The sequence below is a fragment of the Periplaneta americana genome, chromosome 2, assembly GCF_040183065.1.
Source record: "Periplaneta americana isolate PAMFEO1 chromosome 2, P.americana_PAMFEO1_priV1, whole genome shotgun sequence".
Classification (NCBI taxonomy): domain Eukaryota; kingdom Metazoa; phylum Arthropoda; class Insecta; order Blattodea; family Blattidae; genus Periplaneta; species Periplaneta americana.
The window spans coordinates 212,504,905-212,525,950 of NC_091118.1; the positions used below are offsets into that span (position 1 = coordinate 212,504,905).

Here is a 21,046-nt window from a genome sequence, read left to right on the forward strand (position 1 = left end):
CATCTGGCGCGGGTTGGGGGTTGTAAGCCATAACAAAAGCTAATGCATTTTATATGAGTTTATGACCTATTTCCGGTTTCTTATGGTTATTGGCATGTTCTTTTGTACTTCTAATAAATAAACAGATATTGGTCTCTTCTGTTCAGTAAATTTTGTAACAGTTCAAAGTGAGGTCTATGCAATGAACATAGTAGAAGGGTGTGGTTTTGAATATTTAAAAGAAAAGTTTACCAGTTTGAGTGAAGGCGAATTAAAAGAGGCACATTTTTACCGGTCCACAAATTCACAAAGTTATGACTGAATCTTAGTTTGAGGAAAAACTTTCCATTACAAAAAAAAATGACATGGCGCGCTTCCAAAGATGTTTGCTCAAATTTCCTTGGAAATTCTAGGGCAGACAACTACATCGAACTCGTGGAAACCATGTTAAGTGCATATGAGAAAATGGAGTGTAATATATTTCTCAAAATACACTTTTACATTCTCATTTGGATTTCTTTCCTCCTAACCTTGGAGCGGTAAGCGACGAGCATGGGGAAAGATTTCATCAAGAAATATCTGAAATGGAAAGGCGATATAAAGGAAGATCATCATCCAGCATACTTGCAGAGTATTGTTGGTTCCTTGTAAATGACAGTCCTGAATCTAGTTATAAACAGAAGTCATCCAGAAAATTCTTTTAAATGCTAAGTTCAAATTCGGAGATTTTTCTCATTATAGGCATGAAATAATTTTATTGTTATTGTTTTTTTGTGTTTATACTATACAACATCATTTTTGTATCCAGTACACATTTTTAAAGTATTAGGAGGCATTTTAATCCCTAGTATGTTTTAATTTTATCAGTAGCAGTGAAAAATAAAAAAAAAATATGTTTTTTCATAAAAAATTCAATTCACTTTCCCCGGAAAATGGTACGTGATGGGGTAATTTGGATTCTAAATTCAGATTTAGGACACACATATTAGTAATATTCACCTATTTTTATTTCGGTGCAAGACAAAAAGTAAAAATTTGTTACCGTATACATCTTGATTACACAACTTTTAACACTGTATCACTTCGGAATATGTATGATAAGAACTTTCTTGTATTAAATATTATTAACGTACCTTTGTTAACATGTTTCGACTTATTTTCGGTCATCTTCGGAACTGGTCGTTATTGGTCTTGGCGCCTCTTGTTTCCTGTGAGGGTGCGTTCGTAGTGTAGAGTCAAAGAGTGTGTGTGTGTTTTGAAGTTGAGTTGTGTGTTGAGAATATCGTTGGGGTGTGTTTTCGTCTGTCTGTATATTTCATATTGTTCTAGTGTGTTGAGTTTCTGGCTTTTTGGTTGGATGTGCAGTATTTCCATGTCTATGTTGATGTCTCTGTAGGTGTGGTTGGCATTTGTGATGTGTTCTGCATATGTGGAGGTGTTTTGTAATTTTGTTATGGCTGTGATGTGTTCTTTGTAACGTGTTTGAAATGATCTGCCTGTCTGCCCTATGTCAGGATTACAACGAAGAACTAAACACAATCAAATACATAGCACAAGAAAACGGATACAACCCCAACATAATAGACAACATAATACGTAAAACAAAACAAAACCACAAAAAAAGAGAAGAATACAACACAAACACAAGAACACACAAAATACATCACACTAACATACGAAAATAAAAACACACATGAAATTGCAACCTCATTCAAGAAATTAAATTACAACATCGCATACAGAACAAATAACACTCTACAAAAGCATCTCAACACACACAACACAAACAAATAAGTACAACCACACAGGCGTATACAAACTCAAATGTAACACCTGCAACAACTTCTACATAGGACAGACAGGCAGATCATTTCAAACACGTTACAAAGAACACATCACAGCCATAACAAAATTACAAAACACCTCCACATATGCAGAACACATCACAAATGCCAACCACACCTACAGAGACATCAACACAGACATGGAAATACTGCACATCCAACCAAAAAGCCAGAAACTCAACACACTAGAACAATATGAAATATACAGACAGACGAAAACACACCCCAACGATATTCTCAACACACAACTCAACTTCAAAACACACACACTCTTTGACTCTACACTACGAACGCACCCACATAGGAAACAAGAGGCTCCAAGACCAACAACGACCAGTTCCGAAGATGACCGAAAATAGGTCGAAACATGTTAACAAGGTACGTTAATATTTAACACAAGAAAGTTCTTATCATACATATTCCGAAAATAAATTTGTTGTTCGGTGCAATCTGACTGCAGTTGTCTCGTTGAAAGTACACAGTTAAAAAATAAAGCTGCCAAAAACGTTACACCGATCTGTCACCTACCGCGAAAGGGCCCTAAATCCCACATTCTTCTGTGCCGTCACATTCTAAGTACGCCGACAGCCACTTTTTAACACCAGGCTTTGCCACTTCCAGGGGAGTTTTATGCAGATAATTACGGGCATGTATATCTGCGCCTTTCTGTACCAGAAGACGAGTTAAGTTCACATTGTCTTCGACAGCTGCATAGTGTAGAGGTGTTTCCAGTTTGTCGTTTGCAAGATTTACGTCAGCACCTTTAGCTATCAGCAAATCTATCGCTTTTACGGCGCCTAACCCAATAGCAATGAAAAGTGCAGTCTCGTTACGGTTGTTTCTAGCGTTCACATCGGCTCCGTAGAGTATGAGACGGTTCACCAACTCGTCATTGTCGTTCATGGCTGCGAAATGTAACGGCGTGTCCAGAATCTTGTTCCTGCAGTCTCCAGGAACTCCATTCTCCAACAGCAGCGTGGCTAGTCTGAGTCGGTTGTACGCCGCGGCCCTCATGAGCGGGGAGTCCCCCTCTTCCCTGGACCGGATGGTGAGGTTCGCGCGGTGTTTGATGAGGACGAGCGCCTTGCTCTGGTCGTCGTGCTGAGCTGCGATGTGCAAGGCAGCGAAGCCCCTGTCGTCCAGGACGTCCGGGTCAGCTCCACAGTCCAGCAATGCGTCTAGAAGCTGAGACGTCCCGTACCTCGCAACTGATGCTGCAGACGTCCAGTCAGCACTGATGTTTCTGTGCTTCTCCAACATGTCGAGGTAGCGTTTCAACTTCTTCCAGCTGGCGTTAGCAGGTTCCTGCAAAAAAATAACATAATGATTGGTGTCACGAAACGATCACTTCATTACTTTATCATATACCAAATTATCTATCTATCTATCTGTCTGTCTGTCTGCTTGTCTGTCTGCCTTCTACCTACCTACCTACCTCTCTGTCTGCCTGCCTGCCTCCCTGCCTGCCTGTCTGCTTGTCTGTCTGTCTGCCTTCTACCTACCTACCTACCTACCTCTCTGTCTGCCTGCCTGCCTCCCTGTCTGTCTGTCTACCTATCTACCTATCTACTCATCCATCCATCCATCCATCCATCCGTCTGTCTGTCTGGCTGCCTCCTACCTACCTACTTACCTCTCTGTCTGTCTGATTGTCTACCTGCCTGCCTGACTGTCTGTCTGTCTGTCTGTCTGTCTGTCTGTCTGTCTGTCTACCTACCTACCCATCCATCCATCCATCCATCCATCCATCCATCCATCTATCCCTCTGTCTGTCTGGCTGCCTCCTACCTACCTACCTCTCTGTCTGTCTGTCTACCTGCCTGCCTGTCTGTCTGTCTGTCTGTCTACCTAACTACCCATCCATCCATCCATCCATCGATCCATCTATCCATCCATCCGTCTGTCTACCTACCTACTTACCTACCCATCCATCCATCCATCCATCGATCCATCTATCCATCCATCCGTCTGTCTACCTACCTACTTACCTACCCATCCATCCATCAATCCATCCATCCATCCGTCTGTCTGGCTGCCTCCTACCTACCTACCTACCCATCCATCCATCCGTCTGTCTGTCTGGCTGCCTCCTATCTACCTACCTACCTCTCTGTCTGTCTGTCTGCCTACCTGCCTGCCTGTCTATCTATCTATCTATCTATCTATCTATCTATCTATCTATCTATCTATCTATCTATCTATCTATCTATCTATCTATCTATCTATCTATCTATCTATCTATCTATCTATCTATCTATCTATCTATCTAATCTAATCTAATCTAATCTAATCTAATCTATCTAATCTAATCTAATCTAATCTAATCTAATCTATCTAATCTATCTAATCTGTCTGTCTGTCTGTCTGTCTGTCTGCCTGTCTGTCTGTCTGTCTGTCCGTCCGTCCGTCCGTCCGTCCGTCCGTCCATGTTGAAGTGCTGCACTTGTATGACATTTAGACTCAATCAATAGAAAAATAGACTTTTGTCTTCGAGTACGATATTCATGTCGATTAGATTTATGTTTTATTTGATTTCTGTGGTAGTAAGTTAGTAAACTATATTTATAAATTTCTTCAATAGTTAATACTTTAAAATCTGTATAAATTAAATTTGTTGGGTAATCCATATTTTTGGTCAGACAAAGTTTTATTAATCTTCTTTGTAATAAAATTAATGGATTAAGTACAGATGATGCTACTCCACCCCAATTTATTATACCATATTGTATTAATGATTGTACCAAAGCTAAAAATATTATTCTCAATGCCTCCTTAGTGATAACATTTCGAAGTATTATGAATTTATAAATTGTCTTTCTTATACTTGTACATATGAAATCAATTTGTTTATCCCAACGTAAATGCAGGTCTATAATAACTCCTAAATATTTGACTTGTTAATTCATTACATGAAATATTATGTATTACTAAGTGATAATTATTCATAGGTGGGGGTAAACTTTTCGTTGTTGAAGAAAATGGAATGTACGTAGTTTTATTAGTATTTAAGGACAGGAGATTAGGGTCAAACCAATTTTTCACTACCTTAATTGCATTGCTAGCATTGAAATAAGCTTTATCCCAATTTACCCATTAAATTTTAGTACAGTGTCATCTGCAAAAGAAAATATATGACAATTTTTTTCCGAGTTTAGTATTATTTCCGAAATTTAGGTTAGTTTTTCCGAAATTAAAACTGGGTTTTCTGAAATTGAGATTAGCTTTTCCAAAATTGTGGCTGAAAGGTATAGATTGTAACAACTGTCGTGGAATTACTTTCCCGAATTTGGGATATAAAACGAGTGCAAAATTCCATCATCGAAATCGTCACAGACAGAATGGTTATCAAGAGCGTGGTTTGAAGTGTTAGCCAATGATAACCAGGACTGGCGCCACCATAGAATGGCTACGTCTGGTCTACCAGCATTTGAAATAGACTGTAATAATGTTGTAGAAGAAATCCCACAAGTTCCTGTGGGCTTACCTTTGAGGAACTCTGATATCAGTTAAGTTTCATATTATACAACTTACCTGATTTATTCTTTTCTCTCTGTTATTATCTGTAACAAAATTAATACATACATACCAATTACTCGTATAGTGACAGTATTTTCTAGAAGAAAGTAATATTTACATAAAATACTCCTGAAAGAAAAATAAACCAGAGCTGAATCGATCATAAATTACTTAATACATTGAAATGCAATTCCTTCGGTAAATTAAAAGTGAACTCTGTGTGTATAAATTGCATTGTTTTTTTCGATTCCCGGCGGGGTCAGAAATTTTCATGTAACATTTCTACCTCTGGACTAGGAGAGATAGCGGTGCACAACTTCTAATCACTAGATTGTGCACCAATATGCCTGGGTTAGATCCCAAATCTCTCCGCAGTGACATATGAAGAGAAAGCATTTGTCACTGTTGATTCGCCCGTCGCTGCATGGGGACGTTAAGCCTGGCGGCCTCCTTGGTGCTATTCGACAGGAGTAAGCTAAATGGCGGCACCGGATTTTCCCTTCTCCCTTCACCTTCATCATCATCCTCACACATTCCGTACACTACACTTACACGAACACTTAACATACACTCGCCCTAGTACACGACATAACTCTTCACAGATACACATCATGCATAACGTGGCCCGCCGAAGTGGTGTGTAACTTGAAAATGGGTCACAGTCCTGCCATCTATCCTTAATATGCGAAACCCGAATCATACACATATTTTTTGATACACCTAGGTAAGTTAGTGCACATGACTTGAGAACAATAATTGTACATAATATCTCAACGTTATACAATACACGTGATAGAAAATACACAGTTTTCATGGACATACAGAGTGACTCAAAAGAACGGAAAATTTTGGAACTGTAAATTTATGGAATAGAATAAATATTTTAAATACGTTTATTCATTTCTATTAATAGTAGAGAGTATGCCATTAATGAATTTAGTATCGACAATTATGTCTGGAAGATATCATCCGGCAGATGACCACCATTACTGCGCAGGTATTCTTGCAGTCTGTTAGGAACATTTTTCATGAACCGACGTAACATTTCAACAGAAATGTGGCGATTTCCTCTCGGACCCTCGCTTTCAGTTCTTCAGTCGTAGTAGATTGAATACACCTTGCCCTTAATGTGACCCCACAAGAAAAAATGGCAGCAGCTCGAACAGCCTAGATATTGTATAGTATACCAGGGGTTCGCGTTCGTCCTACAGTTTCTTTTTTTTTTTCTTTTTTTTTTTTAGTTCCGAACCAATTTCTTAAAAATTACATATCCATGTGTTAATGGAACACAACCATGGAATCCTAAATTAGTCTAAAGTTGCGCTTCCACGCTGTAATATTGTTCTTGTAACATGCTTTGATCACAAATGCACGATGCACGGCATGATAACAAAATGGCAAGATGTTTTAGCAGGGTTTTATATGTCATTGAGCTCTATATGCCTCATAGGGCTGCTGCTACATGTTTCAAAATTTCCCATTCGTTTGAGTCATGTTGTATTTTTACTATATCTATTAAAAAAAGTAACAAGGCAACCGATTTCAGACACAATCAACACAGCACTGAGTTATGCAGTATAAAATCGCGTATCCACGAAGCGAGGCTGCTCCATGCCGAGCTCGGATTTTAGGTAAAAACTTATTTTATTCGTCATGTAGTGCATGAAAGTAAATTCATATAGGGTAAAGGTTGCTAACACTGTGATACGAGTAATATTGTGATAGTTCTTTTTGAGAATTTATTACAATTTTACTGAGCGAGAGAAGGACCGGTTTTGTGCAGCAACTTGTCCACGAACATTCTCTTCAGGAGTTAAGTACAGCTTACAGATTTTAAATTGCTCTCCTGAACAATTTGCTAAAGCTCCTACTTTCCCTGCAGCTTTCAATTGATTTTTGGATGCGATCAAAGATGCCTCGCAGTGATTAACTCGCTCCGTGTGGACTGTTCGTTAGTGAAGATGCCATCACGTAGCACTATGTTAACTGCCTCAATTGCAGCGCACTAAAGGCTGGTTCACAATAAACCGGAAACGAGAATCGGAACGAAAACGAAAATGGTAAAATTGTTAAAATGTGTACATTTAAATGTGAGCATTCACAATTAACGAAAAGCTTGCCGGAGCCCGGGATCGGGAACGGAGAGTTGGCCAAGTTTCAATTTTGGCGTTCACGTTTCCGATCACAGCCCGCTAGATTCATTCTATTGCCATCTAAAAGCTATTTTGTCGTCGTATATTTTGTAGCAAGAAGACCGTGACATAACCTATGCATTATTTTGTTCTGTGCTGTGCATCATGGAGCAAGTTTTATTTGATGAGATTCTAATATTGAGTGTTGAGGAAAATCCTCACGTTTACGATAAGCGGCGCGCCTCGTATAAAGATGAGAAAATGAAGGAGAATACGTGGCTTTTAATGGCTGCATTTTGAACACCGATCGGAAGTGAATCATATTTTATTACTGTATTGGTTGTATTACACACTACATATTCATGCTTCAATTCAATAACTACTGTTGTGTTCATTTTTGTTCTATTACAAATGTTTCTTCTCTAATTATTTTACGTTATGGTAAACTTAAAATAGGTTGTGATAATAAATATGCATGGGTATATTTATAGTTCCGTTGAAATTTTGAAGTTGGTTAACCTGTGTTTATGTTGGCTGCCTTGTACTCATGAGAGAACGCCTTTGGTCAATTATACACAAATAACATCAGAATGCGTAATATCGACTTTACATATCGTTATTGACATGCATATCGATATGCATAGTCGTCTGCGTTCTCGGTTTATTGTGAATAAAAAATTTTCATATTCACATTCTTTGCTTCTCGTTTTCACTCTGGTTCTCGTTCCCGGTTTATTGTAAACAAGCCTTAACTATCGCGCTCTTACCTCGCTACCCGAAGAACAAAACCGCGAGGCAAGCAACAAGCGAGGCAGCCGTGGATACGCGCTGCACTGTAATAAAGCTACTCACGTGTGATGACGAGTGAGATGGTGGTGGACACGGCGATGTTGGCGATGAACACGGCCACAACCACCAGCAGCACGTGTCTCCGCCTGATCCAGGCGAACAGCAGGCCGCGCTGCACGTTGTAGCGGACCTTAACTGCGCACACAGATCAAGACGCCTGACTGTGAGAGCATGTAATATTTAACATAGGGTCTGGTCGCTTTGAATGCAAGTTATACGGCGATCGTAACTAGCCTGTGTGTATAAGTCCGCGAGCAACAAAAATAGTACGCATGTACGAAATATCAATCCCTGCAATGGCCAAGTCGTCAGACCTTCACCCTGTCACGCAGGCAATCCGGGTTCGAGTCCCGGCTAAGTCTGGAATTTTTCATTGACTATTACACTTTTACTATGTCATACTACTTTTGACCATTGGGTCACTTCCCACAGACTGTCATGTTAAATTTACAGTCCCATAACTTCTGTTCCTATGGAGCTCAGGCGGAAAAATTTCACCTGCTAACTTACTTTTGCCTGCTCTTTCCAAAGATATAGGCACTACCGCCTTTTCAATTCACCATGAAAGAAGGTTCTCTTGTGAGTGCCAAGATCCATATACTAATAATAAGTCTGTAGCCGAAATTTTTCTGGTAATTTTCGATTTTCCAAAAATAATTGGTCCTAACATATATAATTAATCGCCCTGAAACCGAAAATAGCTTTTTTTTTTTTAATTTTTGTTTGTAGGATGTCTGTCTGTCTGTCTGAATATTTGTTACCTTTTCACGCGATAATGGCTGAACAGATTTATATGAAAGTTGGAATATAAATTAAGTTCGTTGTAACGTAGAATTTAGGCTATATGGCATTCAACATATTTTATTTAAAAGGGGGGCCTGAATTAAATAAATCGAAATATCCCCCTTATTATTAATTTTCATGAAAAATATTACATAACAAAAGTTTCTTTAAAACTAATTTCCGATAAGTTTTATTCTATGCAAAATTTTGATAGGACTGATATTTAATGAGATAAATGAGTTTTAAAATTAAAATAACGCCATCTAAGACGGTGCAATGAATTAAGAAACAAATGACTTCGTCTGTAAGGGGCCTTGGACAACAACAATCCAAAGCTATAAAAAATAGCCTACAGAGAATGTTTCTGTGTTTGTATGAAGTAATATCGGAAGCTAAATTAACCGATTTGTATAATTAATTATTAATTCACCACTGGAAAGTGTAGTTTCTCTAGATGGACATAATGCTATAATGTTATTACAGTAACTTCTGAGTGAATCGAGGACAGGTAAGATTAAAATAGCTTCTTATGTACAGAAAACTTGATAGGCTATTCTGTACATTTGTTTCCTGTATTTCCTAAAATAATTTTTATGACCAAATGAGTGGTCTCTGGATCAAAATTATCGCATTTTAATTTGTTTAATACAACTTAAATTAAGTAACATAATAAAAGATTTATCATTCTATCAAACACGAATGTTCCCTGGATCAAATGTCCTATTTTAATTATATAATTACTTTATATTTATTTCTAACGGATGCAGCGGAGCGCACGGGTACAGCTAGTCACAATTAATGAATTAAGCAATGTACATTTTAGGGAATTTCTGGAAAAGTACATATAAAATTAGTGGGTTTCCAGTGTTGAGCGACGTGCCATATCCTAATGATACACGAAAAAATATCAGACAATAGGAATATTTTGTACAGAGACATCATTTTATTTTTACTTCAATTTTTATTGTACCTGAGTTTTTGAATGTATTTCACTCCCATCCCTTCTACTAAGGAAGTTCCAACTCCACACAGAACCAAGACCGCAGATAGTAAGCAGTACTGAGTTACTGAGTGTAGTACGTTCCAGAAATATGTTCGCGTTTTCCAGTGACGAAAGAGCTTCCAATATTGAATCATATTTTCGCACAGGTACTGTCCGTTTGCCTACGTCGCATCCCGATTTCTCCCCCCCCCCCTTGCTTCTGCTCGCCCCTCTGTAATAGCTATCTTAGCTCTTTTCTGAAAACATTAATTTTGTCTTAGGAATTGGACGTTTACGTAATATTATACAGCTGTTTAATTTAACTTAAATAAAAGGGTCTCGTTAAGTAATTAACTGTCACGTGATTTCCTCCCTTTCTACAATCCTGCGGCATAACCACTTGGACGGAAAGTAGATAGCATGTCTGAGTAATTTTATATTGTCTGGTCGGGCAGAAGTGAAGATTGAATTTACAGTACGTAGAGTAGGTACAGAATTATTTCAACATGAGTTACTAGTACGAAGGACGAAACTGGCAATTGGAATTAGATGCAATAGTCTATAGTGCGATAATATGCACAAAAGAACTGAAGCCTGTATCGAAATGAACGGCCACCATTTTCAAAATTATGTTTAAATATTCATATTATGATTATTTTTCAATTTAACTTCTTTCTCTATATTGTGAATTTTATTAGTAACAACAATGTAATTTATTCGCCACAACAATAATTCCTTTCTACAATTCACCTTAAACGCTCTCGTCAACAATTGGATCTTCACTCAACACAGTATTCGTTATAGCACTCCACCGACGACAATGACAATTTACTTGGACTAGTACGAACAACAATGAACTGTTAATCTTAACTAATATTTACAAAGCACTATTTACAAATCAGAACTACCAGTTCTCAGTTCACAGTTCTTCTATCTCAGTCACTCGAGTTCACAGTATCTCGAACCACAGACCTTCAGAGACAGTTCACTGTACTCGAACTCGGGTCCCTCCAACTGCGGTCCACTGCACTCGAACTCAGGCCTTCGGATGCTGACGCAGATGCGGACGCACACTCGAGTCGAACTCCGGCACACAAGTCTGGCTTGCTTGCTCTGGCTTACTCACTGACTGAATAACTGAAAACTCTGCTCTAGTTCGCTGGCGCTTCTTCTTTTATAGCAAAATCATAGTTGCGAGAAATTTCTACAGGTGTGTAGAGAATTATCTGGATATCTCCACTTCGACGGACTTCTGGAATAGTCGAGAAGGTCGTTCCACATTCACTGCTTTAAGTAGCAGCTGCGCGCGCAGCCTTCCCTCGCGTGTAGGCTCCTTTCCCCTTTCCCCGTGAAGCCCGCGCGATATGCTCTCTCGCGGGACGCTGGTCGTGAGTTCGAATCTCACGTCGCTGTCACAATATTGTACGCTAATGTGCTGTAGACAGTATAATATACACCGCATAATGAATACGTTCGCATGGATAACTCACTTCGTGAGTAAAAACACTTATTCTTAATACAGTACTGTACTTTGATTAAAGAAAAACCTAATGAAAATTATCAAATTCAAAATCGCGATATTTCCTAGTTTACGTAAATGGATGAACTACTTTTCTTCCCTCCTATACCTAGTAGAGTGATTTGTGTTTTACGCCAGTATCATCGAACTCCAGTCTTGAAAGGGGGAGCAAGCGGTGTTTCCGGTTCTCTAAAGGTATAGACAGGTTAATATTAAAAATGTTAGTAAAAATAAAATGATGTCCCTGTATTACACCATGCACTAGTAAAGTCATGTGCTATTGAAAGAATTTCTTGCGATATAAAATCATTTCAAGTGACATCCGCATATGTTCAAGTTCCGTAATTTACGAATGCACTGATAAGCATGAGGTGTACGAGGAAATTGGGTGCCTTTCTGCTGACGGTTCAACTCGAAGAGCAGATATCATTATTGTAGACCGAAAAAAAATTGTGGACTCGTTCTCGATCCCACAGTCCGTTTTGAGAACAGCGAGGAGCAACCTGTAGAAGTCTGCAAAGAAAAACGGGCAATTTTATCTGCCATGCTGCAGCGATTTGGGGACCAAATATAACATCAAGACATGGGACGTTATAGGATTGGGGCTAGAGGCACAATCCTACGGAAGTCCTTAGAAGTCTTGCGAAAATTAAAAGTTCCTGACAGCACCCTAGACATGATATCCTCCACTGCACTGAAGTCATCGATTAGCATAATTAATCACCACATCTATATATATATATATATATATATATATATATATATATATATATTGAACTGGCAATGGAAATTACGGGAAAACGGCTGAACGGATTTTAATAAATGACCCCTCATTCTGAAGCTTGAAACCCAAAGTTTTTCAGAAAAATAGTAGTTTTGAGTGAAATGTAAATTTTTCAACATAATTTTCCTATTTTCTAAAATCCATCTGTTGTCACTAATTGCATTTCAGAATAAAACAAAACACACACTACAGTAAACAATATTACACGAAGGCCATGATCTGCAAGAATGCTGACATATTTAGAGCTCAAATTAAATTGGTTATTAAACATTTCAAGACTGTAAAATTAATTTACAGTTCTGATTCTGTGGTGTGTAATTTTCTGAGTACAGCTGTGTATTGGATATTAAAAACTACAAAGCTTGAGGTGGTTTGATGACATTATTACCATTAGAAATGAAATATTATTGTAGTTAATGCCATGCTGTGACTATTTTTCATTAATTATACATATTAATGCTATATTGATGATATGAAAGTGAAACGTTTTGGGGTTATATAAGTAGATGTAGAGAATATCTTAAATTAGATCTTGATTTATATAATTTACTGAGTGGCGGCTATATAGTATATGTTACTGAAAACTATAAAACTTAAGTAAGATAATAATATTGTTGTTAAAAATCAAATATTTTTATAGTTATTAATCAAGTGGGGTTGGGTCTTTTTCATATATTTAATGGCGGTGTCGTGTACATATTTATATGCGTGATTCTCTTCAGTATTGGCTCGAGTGAGCGCAAAAATTAGAGTTCCTAAGGAAAGACCAAAAGATATTACTTACTGATAAAATATGAGGCCTACAAGATTTTGTAATCTCCCGATCATTTCAGCAAGATCTCTTAGCAGGATAAAATGATTTTACTCTCTACATTTCAAGGTAGTTTACGAAACATGCAGCAGCTATACCAAGATGCTATGTCTATTGTTCGAAAGCATAGCAAACCTGACATTTTTTTAACTTTCACCTACAATCCGCAATGATCTGAAATAGCTACTTCTTTACTCCCACATTAAAAACCGACTGATAATCCTGACATTGTTACTTGCGTTTTCGCTTTCAAACTAAAAAACTGGAGGTATATAGGTTCAAGAAAAAGTATTTGGCATAAAAAAACCATTCAGAGGGAGTATGTTTCATTATTATGGAAGCAAATAACTTTCAGAATGTCTGATATTCTTCATTGAAAATAATTCTGAAAAATGTTTATTTGAACGTCTAATGAACTTAGTTTGCAGCATTTGCTGCACAAGCCACTAGTATTCTTTATAAAATGTAATTTGTCTTGTAGCCTAAATTGTTTGTTGCATTTCCAATAAATTTTTCAATGATAGCCTACCTAACTAGGGTTTCTATTAAAGGAAAAATTGAATTAAAAATAAATATTCATTTAGAATTGATTAGGAGGCCGATTATTAAACCCTGGTTGGGACGGCTATCAAATATCTATATATCTGCAAAGATCACGACGAAAATGAACATCACTGCACAAGCATGTGTGTACTAGTATAGCTTCAGAATGTCGGGAGTTGACTGTAGGTACTCCACGAACACGCAGCGACGACCTGTTTGTTTACATTCTTATCCGTCGCATTACCTGTGTTCGGCGTACTATATACCCAATGTGTCTTTAACTTCAGTCTTTAGGTAGCTGGAATACGAAGCCTACTCCTTACATACTTATATTGTTGCGGGTTGCTTGAAGACTAGGTAATTAAAACCAGGGAATGTGAGCAGGTGTTACCGAACTAGGCGACATAGTGGAAATGGCATTGGCTACAACCCCCATCAGGAACAAATTCCGCCGAAGAATATTATATTGCCAAACAAATTATGTTCTCAACGAAAATTTAGTTCACATCCGAAACCCCTTATACAGGGACATCATTTTATTTTTACTTCAATTTTTATTGTACCAGAGTTTTTGAATGTACTTCACTCCCACCCCTTCTACTAATGAAGTTCCATCTGTCCTTGAGACAGAATCAAGGCTGCGTATAGTAAACAGCACTGAGTTAGTGAGTATAGTACGTTCCAGAAATATGTTCGCGTTTTCCAGTGACGAGAGAGCTTTCAATATTGAATCATATTTTCGCACAGGTAGGCTACTGTCCGTTTGCCTACGTCGCATCCCGATTTCCCCCACCTGCTTCTGCACACCCCTCTGTAAAAGCTGGGCTGTCTTAGCTCTTTTCTGAAAACATTAATTTCTCTTAGGAATTGGACGTTCACGTAATATTATACAACTGTTTAAAATATGCCCTAACTTAAATAAAAGGGCCTCGATAAGTAATTAACTGTCACGTGATTGCCCCCCTTCCTACGATCCTACGGCATAACCACTTGGACGGACAGTAGATAGCATGTCTGAGTAATTTTATCTGTGCGGATCGGGCAGAAGTGAAGATTGAATTTACAGTACGTAAGGTACTCTGTCATAGAGTAGGTACAGAATTATTTCAACATGAGTTACTAGTACGAAGGACGAAACTGGCAATTGGAGTTAGATGCAATAGTCTATAGTGCGATAATATGCACAAAAGAACTGAAGCCTGTATCGAAATGAACGGGCACCATTTTGAAAAATATGTTTAAATATCCATATTGTGATTGTTTTTCATTTTAACTTCATTCTCTATAGTGTACGTTAATGTGCTGTAGACAGTATAATATACACTGCATAATGAATACGTTTGCATAGATAACTCAGTTCGTGAGCAAAAACACTCATTGTTAATACAGTACTGCATTTTGATTAAAAAAAACCTAATGGAAATTATCAAACTCAAAATCGTGATATTTCCTAGTTTACGTAAATGGATGAACTACTTTTCTTCCTTCCTATACCTAGTAAAGTGATTTGTGTTTTACGCCGGTATCATCGAACTCCAGTCGTGAAAGGGGGTAGCGAACGGTGTTTCCGGTTCTCTAAAGGTATAGCCAGGTTAATATTAAAAATGTTAGTAAAAATAAAACCTCTAGACGTAAACCCAATCACAACCCAATATTCTTCCGCGATGAATGCTCAACATAAGCACCACAGGTCGCTCGCGTCAAATCAGTCGGCAAGATCATCGTAACTAAGTCAACCGTATTTCATCGTAAGTACGTTCATACAATTATTATATTCATTTACACCAAATTTCATATATTCTGATATTAAATTTCATTACAGATAAAACCCAGTCCCAAAAATCGTCTCAATGCAAATGTCAACACAGATAACCTGTGCAGTACACATGATCTTAAATGTGAGTATTTAATAAATTTTAACATCGCGTCATATAGGATTCTCCACATAATAACTAATATATTTCAGATTGAGTTCACCAGAACAAGTAATGAACCATTGAGACAAGACTAGCAGCAAAACATCCAATTAATGAAATTATGAAGTTTAAAGAGGAATGAAATGTTTTATCATGTTCAAAGTTTTATGATGTTATAACACAGCAGTGCAGCCACAATTGTATGTCATTATTATGTAATACATTTTCATATCTGTACATTAATTTTAGATTGTTAATTACCATAAGTCAATTTTAAATAGTTATTATTTTCATTATTAAAAAGGTTGTGATTAATCATTCGTTCCACAATAAGAGACAAAATGTACAAGATATTGCATGTAAAAAAGCCTGATGATGCCCGAAGGGCGAAAACGTTTGCTTAATTTTTACTTTTTAATAATTAATTAATTTCTAATTTTTATATTTGTATAGTACACAATGATCACTCACATGGGTAAGTATCATTGACTTTTTATATTTGTGATATGTCAATTAGACTGCATTAATAAAACAATATTATATTATATTGTCTATCTGAACATTTCAACATGCATTCTAAGATAACACATCCCTGCCTAAAATAATAAATGTGTGTTTTTTTTTTTTTTGCTTTGCGCCGTGTAGCATTCGCCCAGTCTCACCTTTGTCGTTGGGTATAATTTCATCAATTGTTTTCTTCGCAGTGTCCTGGTCCTTATCGCTTAGGAAGTTCTGGTTGATTACCACAGGCGCGTGGTAGTGTAGGCGATGTCCTAGCTGTACCTCGGAGCAGTTGAAGAGATTGGCTGTAGGGGTCGCCATTGTCTGTGGATCGTGGTTCGAGATAATGCCTTCCGTTGGCGGAATTTCTGAGACGTCGGTACAGTTCGCTTCTGTCCCATCTTCGGCAGAAGAGACTCTTTCTGACAGTGTTCTAACCATTTCTGACTGACCATCTGCCATTACCATTCACTAGTGAAAAAATAATAATCCAGTTTACTATAAAATGAAAGAATTTACTTTTAGAAAAATGATAATAATAATAATAATAATAATAATGATAATAATAATAATAATAATAATAATAATAATAATAATAATAAGGAATGGTCCTCCAGCTTGGGGGTTGGGCGAAGGGCTAACAACCCAATCACCGTAAAAAACAGCTTGTTACGAAACCTAACAATAAGCCTCGGAATGAGAGAAGATAATATTAAAATGGATTTGAGGGAGGTGGGATATGATGGTAGAGACTGGATTAATCTTGCTAAGGATAGGGACCGAGGGCGGGCTTATGTGAGGGCGGCAATGAACCTCCGGGTTCCTTAAAAGCCAGTAAGTAAGTAAGTAAGTAATAATAATAATAATAATAATAATAATAATAATAATAATAATAATGTGTATCCAGTGCCTATCCATTTCACTTACGTGATTAGGGTTCCGCATATTGCGGATAGATGGTAGGACTCTGACCCATTTTCAAGCTTCACACTACTTCGGCGAACCACGCTGTGCATTATATGTAATCTGTGGAGAGTTATGTCGTGTAGTGAGGTGAGTGTACGTGTAAGTGTTCGTGGAAGTGTAATGTAGAGAATGGGTGAGGATGATGATGATGATGATGATGATGATGATGAGGAGGAGGAAGAGAGATGGTGAAACCCGGTGCCGGCACGTAGCCTACTCCTGTCGAATAGCACCAAGGGGGCCGTCAGGCTTAACGTCCCCATCCGATGGACGAATCACTATCAACGTATGCCATCTCGTCCACATCTGTGGAGTAACGGTCAGCGCGTGTGGCTGCGAAACCAGGTGGCCCGGGTTCGAATCCCGGTCGGGGCAAGTTACCTGGTTGAGGTTTTTTCCGGGGGTTTCCCTCAACCCAATACGAGCAAATGCTGGGTAACTTTCGGTGCTGGACCCCGGACTCATTTCACCAGCATTATCACCTTCATATCATTCAGACGCTAAATAACCTAGATGTTGATACAGCGTCGTAAAATAACCAAATAAAATAAAATAAAAATATACCATCTCTTTATATGCACTGCAGAAGTATTTGGGATTTAACCCAGGCATATAGGCTTAAGAACTTTACTAACAGACGGTAATTATACACAGTATTTAAAGGGTGTAAATGATATGTTGTTATTGAAGTGTTGTATCAGTGAAGAATTATGTTGTGTCAGCGAAGTATGTTGTATCAGTGAAGAAGTATGTCGTGTCAGTGAAGTGTGCTGTGTAAGTGAAACGTGTTCCTGTCAGTGAAGCTTTATAGTTTATAGTGACAGTGCAAAGTATTTGAACAGTGAAATGTTTTTGAAGTGTTAGTGAAATCAGGATAGAATCAGTGAAATGTGTCGTAGTTCCAGTGCAGTGAGTGAGTTGACAGCGAAATGAGTGTAATGTTGAAAGGTACTTGTGCACATATGAACATAGGCCCTATCATACTCGTGGGTTTTAGTTCGAACTTAGGTTTAAGATACAAATTAGATGTATTTCAAATATTATTTTAAGTGATCGTTTCATTTAATTTAGGATATTCCCTGTTATTATTATTATTATTATTATTATTATTATTATTATTATTATTATTATTAGTATTATTATTATTATAAATTATTGTTAGTATTAATTATTAGTATTATTATTAATTGTATTTTTAATTAATAAGTTTATTATTGTCATTATTGAGTGTAATTAGTTATCACTGCCACCGGGTATATATCCATTGCAGTGTGAATAAATACATACATACATATTGGTGCACAATTTAATGATTGGAAGTTGTGCTATCTCTTCTAGTTCCGAGGTAGAAATTTTACACGAAAATCTCTTGTCCCACTAGGAATCGAACCCGGAATAGCCAGTCTGAAGGCAGACGCGCTACGATAGGGCTTACTCGGCGGGTATAATAATAATAATAATAATAATAATAATAATAATAATAATAATAATAATAATAATAATAACTAGTACATTTCTTGTGGAGAAAAAGGTGGTGAAACCCTGTGTAAAATATTTTATAGTGGACGGGGAGATGATTAGCTACTGTTCAATGCACGGAATTTTATCGTTTTTAACCTCCTTTTCGCCCAACTAAAACTTTCAAGGTCTAACCGGAATTCAAAGAAAACATATATTAAAAACATAGTTATTCACACATAGGTCTATTTCGGTTCCATGATGAAAAATGCAACAGAAAGGTTTCGGAACGCCGTTCCAGCGCGTTCCGCCAGAAAAAAAACATTGATAACAACTTCTATGTAGTGTTGTAGATAGGTCGATGTTAACACGCAATCGAAAATTCTAAACGAACAAGCAGTAACTTGAGTGGCATAGGAAAAAAAGCAAAGGTATGTGTCAAAAATCCCAACCTATCAATGCTGGATGTCCGATAAAAGATGTACGATCAAAGATTATCGTTTTTGAAAACTCGCCTATTTAAATTAATGTGAAATCTGCGCTTGGTGGGTTGCACAGAGTTTCTTTATACGTGGCCTTATGGTTGAAAAGCTGAACTGAACATTGTTGCAGGTGTTCACGTTTCATTGGTAAAGTCTGTCTCAAAATGAAATGTATCATATCAAAGACTTCGTTGCAAATAAAAAATATGTTGTAAAGAGACTTTCTGGATGGCATAAAATTTATTTTTCAAATTCAAAATTTCGCGACACACTCCATGGATCTGCTCGACACACCGGTTGGGAACCCCTGCCTTAATACGCTGACGCAAAAAACCGATCTTCTCTCGCTCAGTAAAATTGTAAAAAAATTCTCAAAAAGAACTATCATAATATTATTAGTATCACAATTTACCAATCTTTACCCTATAGATTAAAAGTACAGTTATCACATTTTTAGTAGTTACATTTAATTGAAAAATGGGCATGAAAAAAGGCTGTAAGTGCAAATATCGTTGAAAATTAGTTTTTTTTTTAGAGCGTGTCTCTGGCTCTGTCCACTAAGAAAAAATAAGTTCTATTGCAATTTTATTTAGGCCCTAGCTTGTCCATAGAAGTGCAAAACTTATAATATTACAAGTTAGCCGCAGAAGAAAGCTCTGTTTTCTGCGGTTTGTATCTTTGAAACTTAAGCATTTTTATGTCCAGACTTCAATTATGATTTTTTTTTAATCTTCAACTCGAAGGGAACAATTACCCCATCCTATTTCTCTGTATAAAACCTCTGTATTATATAGAATATCGACAAAAATGTTACTTACTAATCATTGTGCTATAGCAACTTGTATAATGTTCAAGGTTGGCACTGCTAACTATGGCTGTCATATCTAACACAAACTCGATATCAAAGAGGAAGTTATGGCACATTCCAATTAGATTCTTATGAAGGAATACTTACAAAATTGGATCAACATAGTAATGTAGGCACTGCCGCTGACAGTCTTCTATCACAACCCGGCCATATTTTCCTTTTCAACTTCCTCATGAAAATGAGGTTAGTGTCAGATAAGGAATCGTAACCACAAATATTACACGTTCGTAGCGTCATTTCGTAGAGTAAAAAGATAACAACTTCTTTTCTTCAAACATATTTTTAGAAAATACGAATTTTCAACAATCAACACGAATCGATCACATCAAATCAATGCAGACTCGTTTCCAAAGAATAAGTTGCAGAGCCGACGTTGTCTGTCTGGTGTCGTAACACTCCCGCTCACCTTCACACACAGTTGCCACGATAATGCGAGCCATTACCGCAACCAGCCTTGCGCAGTCAATGAGTGACTCTGTGATATTCCAACAGTCGTACGAGCGGCAGCCCGGCACATACATAAGTCGCCACTGCAACTAACAGAACTGCTGTTTCATGCAACTTTCTGTGGTAAATGAATTGCGGGAAATAACTGTGTAACTTTATACAGGATGTTTAAAAAATACGGGGCATAATTTCAGGTATGTATTTTCCACATGGAGCCAATCAAAATAGTTCATTACAACATGTGTCCGGAAATGCTTCATTTCCGAGTTATGGCCTTCACAACATTGAAATTTACCGGAACGTTTTTCTTTCCGCAGGTCGTTGTCATTACAGAAGATGTTCAAAATGTCCACCTCCTGATTGAATACAGACCTCACATCGATGTCTCATGACTTGCGAACTGTGACCTGTACACGTTGCAAATGATAAGGATACAATTGATACTCTTTCAACAGTCTCCAGACAGTCGTATGAGGAACATTGACTTGCACCGCTACCCTTCGTGTGCTGATAGAAGGAGTCATGTTCGCAGCCTCCAGAATCTCCTCCTGTACTTCTGGAGTTGTAGATCTTGGTCGTCCCCTTCCCCAACCAGGAGAGTTAAATTTTCCATACTCGCACAGATGGTAATGGAGACGTACAAATGTCTTCCGATCTGAACATTGT

At 37.5% G+C, this 21,046-nt stretch overlaps 1 protein-coding gene across 2 annotated transcripts; it reads right to left on the minus strand.

Moving 5' to 3' along the window:
- Positions 1–964: 964 nt before the first annotated feature.
- On the minus strand, positions 965–20,402 carry LOC138695110 (ankyrin repeat domain-containing protein 7-like). Of its 2 annotated transcripts, XM_069819511.1 has the most exons (5): positions 20,021–20,402; positions 16,321–16,630; positions 8,324–8,455; positions 5,355–5,383; positions 965–3,128 (listed from the first exon to the last, which is right to left on the minus strand). In XM_069819511.1, the coding sequence occupies exons 2-5, from the start codon at positions 16,625–16,627 to the stop codon at positions 2,364–2,366; spliced, it is 1,233 nt and encodes a 410-aa protein (XP_069675612.1). In that variant the 5' UTR covers positions 16,628–16,630; positions 20,021–20,402; the 3' UTR covers positions 965–2,363. The 2 variants fall into 2 exon arrangements, with proteins under 2 accessions (XP_069675612.1, XP_069675613.1); XM_069819512.1 differs by lacking the exon at positions 8,324–8,455.
- Positions 20,403–21,046: the final 644 nt, after the last annotated feature.

Bases quoted from the DNA above. Each gene is read 5' to 3' on its own strand.
- LOC138695110 (XM_069819511.1), bottom strand. From the start codon at position 16,627: ATGGTAATGGCAGATGGTCAGTCAGAAATGGTTAGAACACTGTCAGAA. The intron at 5,384-8,323 runs GTGAGTAGCTTT...ATTTTGTTACAG, and splicing joins CATCTCACTCGTCATCACAC to ATAATAACAGAGAGAAAAGA. The intron at 3,129-5,354 runs GTAAGTTGTATA...ATTTTTTTGCAG, and splicing joins GAGAGAAAAGAATAAATCAG to GAACCTGCTAACGCCAGCTG.